General features: G+C 36.9%; 1 protein-coding gene across 1 annotated transcript in view; it reads left to right on the forward strand.

Annotated features, from left to right (window-relative positions):
- The first annotated feature begins 518 nt into the window (after window positions 1-518).
- The window catches only part of rxfp2l (relaxin family peptide receptor 2, like), a 33,613-nt gene continuing 19,565 nt past the window's right edge, over window positions 519-14,566 (forward strand). The window contains exons 1-4 of the mRNA XM_064350433.1: window positions 519-642; window positions 9,944-10,084; window positions 12,453-12,524; window positions 13,396-13,501. Of these exons, the coding sequence (XP_064206503.1) occupies window positions 588-642; window positions 9,944-10,084; window positions 12,453-12,524; window positions 13,396-13,501 (374 nt within the window). The 5' untranslated portion in view covers window positions 519-587. The remainder of the gene's footprint in view (window positions 643-9,943; window positions 10,085-12,452; window positions 12,525-13,395; window positions 13,502-14,566) is intronic.

The following is a 14,566-nucleotide window of genomic DNA, read 5'->3' on the forward strand; positions in this document are numbered from 1 at the left end:
ACACTATTCCTCTTCCACTTGGGGATTCATATGCTTACTTTTATTTTATTACATGGCTCATTTGGATCAAGATGAGATTCATTATTACAAATGAAATTTGACATTGTATTCCTTCATTCCATGCAGAACTGAAGATTTATGTTGCCTGAAAAACTATAAACGATTACAATATATCTGAGGATTTACTGAGCTTTCCTCTATTGCATTTTGATAATGCCATGCAAAGCCAGTGCTGTTCTGCAGGTCATAGGCTGCAACAAATGCGTCACTGCTAAAATACAAATAATGACTTCCATAGCACATGCTATTGAAAGTGGTTACTCCTGCAATAATGGTGAGGATTTAATTCATTCTAAGTGTGTGTACTTCTTCAGTAGACAAGGCATAATGTGCTTCCACATGAGAGTCCACACTGTTCTGAGTGTGGTGCGTATGCAGCCGTGTGTGTGTGTGTGCTTGCGTAAGTGCAAGTAACTGTTTCCCTGTGTGCTCAAGAGCTCTGAAAGGCAGAGGCTTGTGGAATCAGTGAGAGCAGTACCTCTCCCTACTCAGCAATCACTTGGATCTGGAATTAACAGAAGGCTACAATGATGGCTCATCTCCTTGTCTTCACATACATAGCAGCTAAGATTACTGTCGTAGGTAAGCAATTTCCTTTAATCTTTTCATTCAGCTATTTCAGTTATTCTATTTCTATTTCTCTTTCTTGAACTACAGGCAACCCTGTAATTGCAGTTGTTTCAAACTGCAGTTACACGGATGGAGGTGGTTCAAGAAGAGAAAGCAGAATTTAAATGATTCATTCCTTAAGTGGTGTGCTGTCATTTTTCTATTCATGAAAACTGAGTAAGTTTTTTTTTTAAAGAACAAAATGATTAATATGCAATTATTCAGAGCATATTTCTTATCCTGTTTTTAGATAATGGCATAAAAAGTATATCCACCGAAGAATTTAGTAATTGCTAAGATTTAGTAATTGAGTTAAATTGGAAATGTACACAGCTGTGTGTTATTTAAATACCATAAAGCACTGGTGCACAGTGTTTTCCCATCGATTCATAACCTTTTAATGGATTCTAAACTTGCATATAGTGTAACATATTTTTTTTTTCACTTTCTCTATATGGCCAGATAAAAAGTAGAAAAGGCTTAACAGTGTCATAATGAATTTCTGATGTTCAGAACCGGGTCTAGGATATTGACAATTACATACTGAAAGGGGGTGGGGGGGGGGGGGGGGGTGATGGTGGTTGTGAGTAATCACGGATTGGGGAAACGGCAAGAGCAATAGCATTGGAAAAGCTATTAGTAGCACGTAATTAATTAAAAACAACTAAAAGTCTTTAAATAAACAATAAAACTTTTAAAACCTAAATTGTGTGGCCCACAGTGATAATGCCAGCTGTCATGTCATTTTATTACAAATGTGCCATTTCCAAAGGATAAAAGCATTTAATTCTAATGAGTTAATTAGGGGTAATTTGGGGAATGCAAAATAGCAAAAATGTGTATTATGTGGTGTTGTGTAAAATGGTGTTGTGTTCTCTTTTGTTATATTCAAAAATAATACTGACAGACTTTAAACATTTCTGTGGTTGTTTTGTCATTTTTTTAAAAATATAGTGTCTAAATAATTAGACAAGGCTTGTACAATGTAAGTCTCATACCATTTTCTAAAGAAACTGATGGATGAGTGAAATGTTATATTAAGAAATGCATCTAAAAGATCTGTCTGTCGCTTGTTGAGAGATGGTCTGTGCAATATTTCCCTCGTAAGTTTCATGGTTTTAAAATTACATTGGAATCATGCCTGTGAAGTCCAGGAAAGAGAATAAAACATAAAGTGCCTTTCAGTTCACCTCCAGAAGAAGCAAGAAATTGACAGTGCTTGTCATGCCATCATAAGCATAAACATAAGTGTAAAGATTCTCTGAATATGGATGACATCATTTTACTAATCAGGTATATAAAATACAGAAAAAACATTATTTATTCCTGATAGCAGAGTTTCTATTGCAGACAGCCCTTACAAGAACAGATAAAAGCATTATTGTCCTTCCACAGATAATGTACTTAAAATATTATTTTGAAATGGGTATTTGACACTCATGCTGTCAATAGTAGCAATGAATGTACAATGAAAGTCATAAAAAGTGATCACATACATCATCACAATCAGATTAAATAAGGATGCTCTAGATATGTTTAAAAAAAAACAAAAAGAAAACAGACCACTTAATACGAAAGTTGCTGTTGGGCACAGATGAGGGATGGGTTATAAATCATAGATCTAGTGGAAATTTCAGGAGCTCGTTTTCACCATGGTAATCGGTTCATCACACCGTAGCTCCTGCAGACCACTTTAAATCTCAGCCTCAGCATGAGTCTTCTGATTCCCATACTCTGGTAAAGCGGTGTAAGATACAGTACATATTTTCACCTCTAATGCACCATTTGGCCTGTTCTGGGCCCTAGGGAAACTTTAAATGGCTAGGCCAGTGTGGCCTACAGATAAGACACAGAGAGCAGGATTTGGGGGGGGGGGGGAGTGTAGCCATTTGAGGTGTAAATCTCTGTATGCGTAGATGTGGGTGTGTGTGTCTCAAAAGGGTTCACCAGGGAAACCTCACACTGGCATACCTCATAGTATTAGGATTCCATACCTTAAGATTGGTTAATACGCCATGGGCATTGGATATTCTTGGTTGAGCCATACCAGAATAAAGTGGAAGCCAGAGTGTCACTGCTGGCTTTATAACTTTGTTTAATTATTGCCTGATCTAGTCTCTCCACATTGTAGCTCACAAACATTTTTCATAATAGCCAAAGCTGTCCCTCCAAAAAAATCTCAAAATCTTTAATATTTAATGTCACCACAATGCTTACCAGGAAGGGTTCATTTCCTTACCACCTTAAGCAGATTCTTTGTGTAGTATTCTTAAGAGATACCTGAGTCAATTGGAATATATTCATTAGTTATGCCTAGGCCAGGTGAAGAGGGGGTTTCCCTCACCCTATTTCAACTACATAAAATGTGATCGTGATTTTACTTTGGAGTTTTAATGTTGGCATCCGGGAGATTCAACTGTATTTCCCTGAGAAATGTGGCAATGTATTATGTTGGAGGACTGTTGGCAATGTTGAATGAATAATAATAATTGTAATATACATAATGGAAACTTTACACACATTGTTACACATGATGGAGAGGGACGGAAAGAGAAAGAGGAAATACGTTATATGCTTCTCAAACAATGTGGTGCTGGTTGTGATAAGATAAAGCAACAATTTTGACTTATACTGATGAGTATAAGCCTAATTTACTGAATGTGATAAGATTAATTAATTAATTAATTAATTCATAATAATAATGTCTTTGTTGTTGTTGTTGTTGTTGTTGTTGTTGTTGTGTTAATGCATGAGTATCTCCTTTAGAGGGCACTGTATAATCAGAATCTTGTATAGCAACTGTACAAGATGGAAGGCAAGGAAGGAACTACATGAATGTACCTCTTTTGAGTTTGTTATTTTTCAAATTACATGAGTGCATTTATAAATATTAAAAATATAAGCTAAAATAAGCTTGTTCCTGTTTTTCTTTAATTTGAGTTTTCTATGAGCCTGCACACTTCAAATCGTATCATTCAAACGCATTATTCAAAGAGATATTGTTGTGCACTCTAAGGTATTCTGTAGCTATGCACTGTGCTACTGCTATGCTGTAACTATGCACTCAAATGCTCAAACTCCATACAGTAAGCACTGTGCAGTTTTGAGGTTGTGTCATTATGCTATGAACCAATTTATGCATATGACAGGTGTAATAAAAGATTGAAATATAGTAATATAGTAAGTGGATGCTGATAAATATTTTTAAATATTTGCACCTTTTGCAGCATCAGCACATGTCTAGGGTACATGCATTTATACATATACATTACAAGGTAAAACAAAATACAATCAATTTTTTTTTTCTTGGCACAACTTTCTGTTGCCTAAAAGAATTGTTCTGCATGTGGGTGTATGAAAAAGGTACAGTAAATAACTCACACAAACCATTACTAGGAAATTAAATGTTTACCACTTAGATCATATTTGCACATATTTGGTGTTCATGTCCTTCACGTGCAATAATGGTCCCTATCTGTGGCTGATTGTACATGGATATCCCTGCTGCATGGTGCATAAGGACAGCAGTGTAGTGTAATGTTTAGAGAACAGGCTTGCGACGCAAAGATTTCAGGCTCAGTTTCCAGATAAGTTACTGAGGTTGTCTCTATGGAGAGGAGTGTATGCCAAATGGAAGTAGTGTAATGATACTCAAGCACATAACTCTTCACCACTGTCTCTTGGCTGTGATTATTAAAACTGTTTTGGCAGTGGTTTCTATATTGAAAATGAAGTTAAATTTGTTTTTGTTTTTTTTTATCTTATAAGCTGACCAAAGCTGGCAATAACAGCACATCATTTTATTAAAGATGAAGTTGGTTTTATGAGCTGCAATGCAATCACTGTATGTTCAAATGCATTCACTTGCAGTCATTTGATAGGACAGATGCATTTAACTGTCTTAGTGTCATAGCAAAGGGCGTGAAATGAAAACAAGCTCTTTATAAAAATGTTTGATTATTATCAACCACCAATTTCAACAGAGGAGAGGAGAAACTGTGTTCAGTGAGCAAAAAGGAAATTTGAAGGGACTGGTTGGAAGTGTGTGCTGATTGGCAGCAAGTGACCATGCTTTTCTAAAAGTTGGAGCTAAGTAGCTACTGGGGATGGTATGAGGTGTGAGTCTGAGATGCAATATACTTTATGTTACCAAAGAAAAAAATATAACATGACATGATTGACACGTCAGCAACCCATGCTGTGAAGCTAAAGTGTAATATACATACTGAATATGAATATATTGTTGTAATTATGCTGAATGTAAAATATATGCAAAAAAGCTATTGTTTAATTATCAAACTTTACATTTGTGAAAAATACTGCTAAACTGTTGTGAGCTCCATAATGTTTGGGACAAAGACTTGATTAGATTTTTCTTCATTTGGCTCTGTACTCCACAATTTTAGATTTGTAATCAAACAATTCACTTGTGCACATTTTGTTTTTCTTTAAGCACAAACCACTTTGGTTTCACTATGTAAAAACTCACCATGTACTATTTATGCATAGACCCTCTCCCTCCCCTGCATTTCAGGGAACCATAATCTTTGGGACTTATTGATGTTATGTAAATGAAAGTAGTCGTTTAGTACTTTGACGCATATTTTTTGCATGCAATGATTGCTTGAAGTCTGTGACCCATAGACATCACCAGGTGTTGTGTATCATCTTCGGTGATGCTCTGCCAGGACTGTACAACAGTCATCTTCAGGTCCTGCATGGGGACTAGTTCCCTTAAGTTTTATCTTCAGCATTTGAAATATTTGTTCAGTTGGATCCAGATCGGGTGAATGACTTGCCCAGTCAAGAATTTTCCCGTTTTTGGCTGTGAAAAACTCCTTTGCTGCTTTAAGGGTATATTTGGGATCACTGTCTTGCAGTAGGATGAAGTGCTGCCCAATGATTTTCGATGCATTTGCTTGAACTTCAGCAGATAAGATGTTTCTGTACACCTTGCTCTTGCCATCACTCTGATACAAGTGAATTTTGGTCTCTTCTGTCCACAAGACTTTTTTACAGAACTCTCCTTTTAGGTAATTTTTCTTGTTTTTGATTAGTGGTTTGCATCTTGCAGTGTATCCTCTGTACTTCATGTTTGTGAAGTCTTCTGCAGATCGTAGTCACTGACGACAAGAATGTTTTTTTCTTATTTCAGCACATAATGGCTTTCTTGACTTTCATTGACATAACTCTGGTCCTCATGTTGACAAATACTAATAACAGACTTCAAAGGCAATCAAAAGCCTAGAATCAAAACTAGATACCGAAAGCTCTCTTATTAGGCAGATCAAACCTGTTTTGGGTCTTTTTATGAAAACAGACTAATTTTTTACGATGGTAAGAATTAGCCTCTGGCACTTCCCTCAGCATGTAATCACTATCGTTGGAGGGAAACATATTATCATCTGTGCAACTTCTAAGGTGAGGTTATTATTATTATGTTTTTTTTTTTTTCTTCAACAGCATGAACCAATATTTAGTGGTATTTGTACAGATAGTCTAATATACTGCACGCATTAACTTATATTAATTGTTATGGGACTTCATATTTAATGAAATATATACTCTTAGGAGTAGGGGACCCTTTTCACTGTAATTAAAAAACACCCATTCATAAAACCAAAATGCTCTATACCACACTGTAGACAATATCTTGGCAAAGATATACATGTAGAAATCTCATTGTTCAAACTAGGTTTCTCAGTGACCTAGCCACCAGAAGACATGTACACTGGCAGCAGGTTAGCTGGCTGTGGCATATTATTCTAGCAGCTGGGGATTCGGGATCCACAAGGCGCCGCGTGTCTGCTTTTCACCGTAATTGAAAAACATTTGCAAAGCTAAAATGCTTTATACCACACAGTAGATGAGATCTTGGCGAAAAATCTTGTTGTTCAAACTAGGTTTAGCTGTCTAGCCATGTCAGAAAATATTTTATGGGGCCTTTTTCCTGGCATAAGTTGGACGAATCAAGATGATGTTAAGACAGGGGTTGGCCACAGTTTGAATTAAATTGCTTTTCACCTATACAAAGTCCCTTCTGGGCTTATTTTGAATAAGATAGCGAGAGCTAATTTTTTTCTTTTTTTAGCTTCTGAAATGGTCCCTCAGGACTGGCCGCTGTAATGTTTTTAGGACACCTAAATATATAATCATGTGTATTAATAATAACCAATTAACATCTAAATCATTTCTCAGAGAGTTTTATTTGTAATAATATGTGTAATGCACAATTAAGTGCAGGCACAAATGCTCATAAACAGTTAAATTAGCATAATAATGTCTGACTTCTAAAGTAAAAAAGTAATATCACTGAATTGCCTGTGCACTTTTGAATTTAATAGCTTTATCTACTCTAATTTAGTATATATCCTTGTTAAATGACCTGTTAAAGTGAGCCCCGATGCCAATTTTGTTTATGTTTGTGTGCCAATTGTGAAGCAACTGAAAAAACCCAATCAGAATGCTAATCAGAAACACCTGTAAAGCCATTTATCCCAAACATTATGGTGCCCTGAAATGGGATATTGTATAAAAATGTTATTTCTACATGGTTTCATCAAAATGTATTTAAAAAATACCCTTAAATAAAAGCTGAAAATATGCACTTTAACCACATATGAATTGATTGATTATGAATTTAAAATTGTGGTGTCAGCTCCAGAAAAAAATGCCTTTATTCCAAACAGTATGGAGCTCACTATATAAACCTGTTATTTAACATTATTCATTTGCAGAAATGTCTGTGAGGGGGCTGCTGGTTGGCTGATCATTTTAAGGCACTGTTCTAGTGCATAGATGTGCCCTATGGCCTGGCACTGTATCCAGACAATGCCCATGCCGACTAGCAATCCCCAGGACTAGGAGGGTTTTGGTTGGCTGAGATGCTTGGTGCACAAGCGACCCATGCCGAGAAGCTAAAGTGTAAAATACATGTTAACATGATATCATTGTTTTGTAATTTATGTAAGATGTATAGATTGGAGCAAAATATATGCATAAAAAAGCTTTTTTATTATTTTTATACTTTACATCTGTGAACAACTCTTCTTTGGCTGTTAAACAATGTAAGTAATATTGAGTAGTATGGCATACTGTTAATGTAATGAAATTAAAACCTCTGATAGCTGACATAAAGAAAGTGCATGATTATTGATTTAAACTTTGGATTTATAATGATGTTGCCCAAATGGGAACAACAGCATAAATACTGTCAATTTTTCCATTAAGGCAATTATACCCCGTATAATATTACTGAAGGAAGCAATGATGTCATCGAAATGTGATGTGACAGGGTATGCTGCCATTAATATCTCCACCCTCTTGCTGCAACCCAAGTCGTACCACCCCGTGTGACTGCAGAGAGAGGTCTTGAGGCTGTGAGGTCACGCGAGTGGTGGCAGAAATGGCAAATTTATTGAGGATTACTTCCATCAGTCATGTGACCTGACAGCATCATGACCTGTGACATCCTGGAGGAAAGCCGGTGACATCACCAGTGAGAAGCCAGTTCACTTTGGATCTTCATCAGGATGCAAGAGTGGTCCTTCTCTGGAAAACAAAGTGGTTATGTAAATTAAATAATGGCTTCACATATCTTAAACAGAACACCCCCAACACCCCCCACCTCATTTGTCTTCCAGTTTTGTGGTACAATATTTGGAGAGACAATTGCTTTGTTGTTAAGAGTTCTTTGTTTGAAAATACATTGAAGAATTTGATAACATTGCTTTCAGTAAGGAAGGACATGAAAGTGAACACATCAACGACCGCAGTGAGGGATTTGTTTGCTCGTGTCAGTCATGGTTTTTTATGATACAGAACTGTGGAAATAAAGCAAATATTGTGTCCTCGCCAAATATTTACAGTAGGGATGCGTGTGTGTTCAGTCTGATCTGACTTCACCCTGTACATCCGGAGCACAGGGAACAGCCATTATGAGAAGACTGAATGCTTAGAATAGCACAGTGATGTACTCATGCACTGTATGCAAACCTTTTAAATGCTTCTCTGAAGTTAGGTAATACCACTATATTGTTTAAATAAGAAATTATTTAACTGTAAGATGCCCTGGTGGATGTATCACAGATGTGGGGCAATGGGAAAGAAACAAACTGTACAAAAGTGGAGTGGATTTTCCATTGAAAATAGTCAGAATGTGTGGTCGCAGCTCTGAAGCAATTTTAAAAGCAAAATCCTGTCATGTTATGATCTTGCTTTGGAGTTGACATATTTCATATTTAAGATGAGATTGTACTGTGCATGATATCTTGGATATGGCCACAAATATCTTAAAATATCATAAATCTGTCCATTACACACTGTGGCTTTGAGTATAATTGTTAATCCAGCAAATCCACGCCTGAGGGGTTATAATGTTGCACATCTGTTGTGCCTGTATCTGGTTGCCTTCTTGCTAACAACAAAAATCAAACAATTACAAAGACCTTTACATATGGGGATTAACAATGGGAAGTTATTTTGCGGGAATAGATCAATTGTGAAATTAATTTATTGCACAAATTCTAGTTTAATAAATCTTTGTCTTTTCAATATGACTGATAAATGCATCCTATTCTCTAGCGTCTGCCTGAAGCTATTTGTGGATGCACACATTCATTTTTATTTTAGTTTAAATTTTATTGCAGTTGAAAGAACTGAGTGGAGGCACTTGATTTGTGACTATTACCTTTCCGTTTATCATGTTATTTCAATCTCCTGAAGATGAACCAATGCCTGCACTGTTAAGAAGGGATCACACGGATGCTCCCATGGTCCTGTGCAGATAAACTGAACATCTTTGTGACCGTGGATTACGTTACCATGTGGCCCAATGGATTGGCCATTAGGTAGCAAAGGTTTCCAGCTGGGGCCATACATAAGCTCTACAGCAAGGTGACTTGCTTCAAGTTACCACAGAGCGCATAATTCTGACCAGTATTTTTTTTTTTCACCAAATATTGCTTGGTATTCATTTACCCTGTAGGTCAATGCAAGGAGAGCATGCTTTCACACTGTGTTAATTTCCCATTTGTCATCTCAATGTAGTAGAAATGTGATTTTAAAATGTTAAAACAGATAATCAGTTTGTGAGTGTGAATGAACACGTGGACGTCCTACATGCTTTCCAGAAGCATGTGGTTCCATTGTACCTGGCCATGCTAAAGGCAGCAATAAAGTTAGTCGTGGGTTTTAAATCGAAGTTTCTTCACAAATGATATACTTGTTTGTATGATGGAGATCCTAAATATGCTTAGACAACATCTCTTTACAGAGTCATCCACTGAAAGGCTGTACCCAGACGTTTGTCCGCTGGGTCAGTTTCCCTGTGGAAACCTGTCGGTGTGTTTGCCCCAGCCACGCCACTGCAATGGCATACAGGACTGTGCCAATGGAGCAGATGAGGAGAACTGTGGTGAGTGCAAACCTTGGAAATCTCTACAAAAGGGTTGAAATGACTGATTTAATTAATTGGTTAGTACATTGGTCAAATTTGAAATTTTTGAAACAAGTTATGAGGGTAAATTTTAATGCAATTTTCAACTGAGCTTCATAAAAGTTCAACATTGAGCAATACAAGTGACACATTTTCCAAAAATGCTATTTAAAATAATCACATTTTTTTACTGTATATTTTCCATGATATATGAGATAATAAATTTTAAGTGAGCCAAGGAAGTGTGTACTGCACAGTATATAAACCAGGAAAACTGTACAGATTTTTTTGAGGATGCTTTGTCAAACAGATTCAAGTGGCTGTAAAGGGTGTTGGTGCATGAATGATTTCTGTGCATTAGCTCAAACAGACAGAGTTACAAGACAACTACCACTGTCAGGGTGAGTTGTTGTAAGAAGAAAGAGCTCAAATAATTATGTTTGGCCTCTGCCAATAACCTGTGAGTGCCATTATCCAACTTAAATGGAACAGGGCCTTAGAGCCCACAAAAGCATTACAGTGCAGTTGTCACCGACAATGCATTACTTTTTTCAACAATGATCACCAAAGAAAAACTGCATACAAGGGATTGTGGCTAAACAATATACATTAAAAATAAGGTGACTTGCTTTTGTTTGGATTCAATCAACACTTCACCAGAAAAAAAGTATTTCTGAAGGAAATGTTTGTCGAAATCATTGGTGCACCTTTTTAGTGGGCTGCCAATTGGAATTTAACTTCAAGTGAACATCCATGCAGAACAGACCTGATGTGTCAGGCCTCCACCTTTCAAGTTCATGATTTTAATCAAAAGAAAATGTAATCATTTTTCTGTTGGAAAAGGAAAGTATAAATATATTATCTGTGTAGCGTACACAAATGTCAGGAAGAACGCATTTTTATTTTGTGACATGATGAACACTTTAAATGCAGGGAAAAGTGACTACATGAGGTCTTCAAGGAAAATGTTCAATAAATACAGGATCAAAAAGCTTTCTAAAATTTTTTTATTTAACCTTTATTTACCCATGGTAGGTTCACTGAGCACGGATGCTCTTTTGCAGGAACGCCCTGCTTCACTCTTACATTCACACCTGGGAGCTGCCCAGTGCAACCACAATCCTCTATTTTTGGCCACTGAGCACCTCCACTGGAGGGAGAGAACGTTTTCTTTTTAGTTCTTTTGCGAGAACCAGATCTCGGATTTTAGCCAGGACACCGGGGAACCCCCTACTCTTTGCAAATAGTGTCATGGGATATTTAATGACCACAGTGAGTCAGAACCTTGGTTTAATGTCTCATCCGAAAGACAGCATCTCCTACAGCACAGTGTCCCTGTCACTGCACTGGGGCATTGGGGCATTGGGGTTTTTATTTGACCAGAGGGAAGGTTGTCCCCTGCTGGCCCACCATCATCACTTCCAGCAGCAACTCAATATTCCCTGGTGGTCTCCCATCAAAGTACTAACCAAGCCCACACTTGCTTAGCTTCAGCCAGTCGGCAGGAGCAGAGTGCGTGGTGGTACAGTATGGCTGCTGGCAAAAAAATGGCATACTCTACAGGATTTCTGAGCCTGTGTTTACAATCAAGTGTCCGTATTCAACTCCACCCACACCGATTCAGTTACCCTACCTAATGTAGCTATCTGGATAGCTAGAGGTAAAATTAGTACAGTGAAACAAGTGACCGTGGGTGACAGTAAGAAGTTAGATTTGATTTTAGCTTAGTCTAATTAATTCCATTATGTTGAACATAATAGTGGTTTTATCGTTGGAACTTTAAATGAGGAAATTTCAGACCCTGGAGTAAGTCCTTATTGTCACCAGCTTCACACTTCCAGTAATGTTACTTACAGGTCCAACAGAAAACAATCTAACTCCACATTGTTTTCAATCCCCTTGGCTAACTTCAGCTGACGCCTCAGAGGAAAAGCAATTCCAAGGTTAACTCTAGTTCTCGAACCAGCTCTGTTAGCTTGTCTTTTTGCTTCACTATATCTGGACTTCTTTGCTAACAGCCACAAATAAAGGTAAAGGTACATGAATTTGGTATCAAAAAGTGTGCAAAGATAGAGATTGCTTGTGTATCATAGAAATGCCTTAGTATGATTATTTCATAATATTTTCCTGGTAAAAATTCTGCATAGTGTGCATTCATCCATTGATGCTATTCAAGGTATTCACATTTACACATGCAAGCGCCCACGCACACACACACACATACACACATACACACACACACACACACACACACACAAATACACACGCTCAAAAACAACCATATACATTTTCAAGTCATACGCTTAAATCATCAATCATCTTTCTTCTATTTTCCACCAACTGACAGTTGATAACAGTGGATGGCCTCACCTATTTGATGCTTTTCTGAAGACAAACATTCAGGAGTCAAAGGAATGCTGTGAGTATAACAATTATCTGGAACAGACATTTATCTTTTGCAAAGATCTGTTTAAAAACACCTGTAGTCAGTTCAATGGAGTTTATTTTTTATTTATGCTGCTTATAATTTGTTTTTTTAATGGTGCCAATTAATAATAGATTTTACCCAATCTTCCTAAGTCCTAAATTGAATTGATTTGTCTTGATATGATAATTATTATTATTATTATTATTATTATTATTATTATTCTAAAAATCTAAAACATGAGGCTGCATGCATAATATTTTTTGTCTGTGTGAATTCTGAGGTTGCATGCATCCTAGGAAGTAGTTGCAACCAAAAATCATGCAATATACATTCAATTTCTGGAGGCATAATTTCACTGCACAAGCTGCTTTGAAGTTGCAAAGTGTGTTTTTTTCTTTAGGCCACAACCTCTCAAATGCCCCTATACCAGTCAATGTACAACTGACAGGTCATTTAAAAAAATCTAATAATAATAAAATAATGTCTAAAGAATAAATAAATAAATAAATAAATAAATAATATCTAGATGTGAAAAAAATTGACTTTATGTCACACAAAAACTGTGTGATACTAAAGGAAAACTGAAATATCACGAAACCCCCGTAAGTGAACTGTCCCTTTAAATGCTACTCCATACTCAGTTCACTATCAATGGGCCATTGCTACTGCAGGGTCTTGACATTAGGTTTTGCAATTGATGCCATGATTATCACAGAAAACTTTTTGATAATGTTTTATACTAGTAGTCAGGAATTTAAGCTAGGCTAAGGTTACAGTGTACAGTTTAGCATTCCTTGTGTTGATTCTGTTGACCGTTGGACATGCCTATTGACTGCTTCAAGTGTCTACCACTCTATTGCAGTGTTGGATGTATTTCCAGTAACGTGCCACTGCAAGGGCAGGAGAGTGAACTGTAACAACAAAGACCTCTTGAATGTGCCTGCTGTGTCTTATAATGTCACCGCTCTGTAAGTATCATATGCCCCCCTCCTTAGTTATGATAACTTACTGTGAACAACTTATGAATAATAAAGCAATATAAATAAAGCAATATCAGTGTATGGGATGCAGAATCAGAACATTGTGTAACTACATGGACAGCTCATATAATATCATGGCCAATGTAAATGGTCACTAGCTTGACAACTATCTACAGTGCATAGCACAATGCTCTGTTTATTATGTGGACAGATTATATATATTCCAGATATATTACGTGATTACACTGACACATCTGCTGGTGAATAATGGCTGGCCAACTGCACTGTAGGGCTGTGCTGATGATTGGACGTAGCCACACCAGCCAGTTGGTTTGTGCACATTTGTTTAGCGTTTTAATTAAAAGGCTCATCATAGAGATTCAATCAAATTTGACTGAACAAAAATGTGAAAGCCCTGTTGCACCTACAACTGTAGCTAACATTATCTAGCTTATCAACTCAGAAAAAATGTATTTTTAGTTTTTGTTTTCGTTTGCCTTCTTTGCTATGCAAGGTGGTTTTACTGCTCACTAGCACCGTTCACATGTGAAAAATGTCATCAGTGGAACTGAAACATTTAGCTGAATATGGCCAAGGTGGAGGTGCTGATCATGGGTGGCTCATTCTGTTTGTGGCTGGCAGCCCTGTGGGATAACATGCAATTGGCCCTAGCATCAACCAGGGAAGGGAGGGTTTCAGTCTCATTGCACACCAGCAATTTAATAGTAGGCTCCATCAAAACCATGTTTTTTTTTTAGCTGCAATCATCTTTGGTAAAATATTTTCTAGAAGTGGAACTCAAAGAGAATCACAACACCTCTGCTCGGAGAGGAAAATTAGGCAAAAAAAGTTACCAAAATGTGACAACCTGTTGACATTTCCATTTGTATGTAAATGCATTCTCATATCTTTTTTCTTCTGCAAGCTATATGACTACAGCAGCTCTCATTTTCATTGCCTGTAGGGTACGACATAACATTTATGAGTTAATTAAAATTAATGATATGGTGTGCCATTTTTTCAGGAGAAGGTGTTTACCCAGATAACGACAAA

The sequence above is a fragment of the Anguilla rostrata genome, chromosome 9 (genome assembly GCF_018555375.3).
Source record: "Anguilla rostrata isolate EN2019 chromosome 9, ASM1855537v3, whole genome shotgun sequence".
Classification (NCBI taxonomy): domain Eukaryota; kingdom Metazoa; phylum Chordata; class Actinopteri; order Anguilliformes; family Anguillidae; genus Anguilla; species Anguilla rostrata.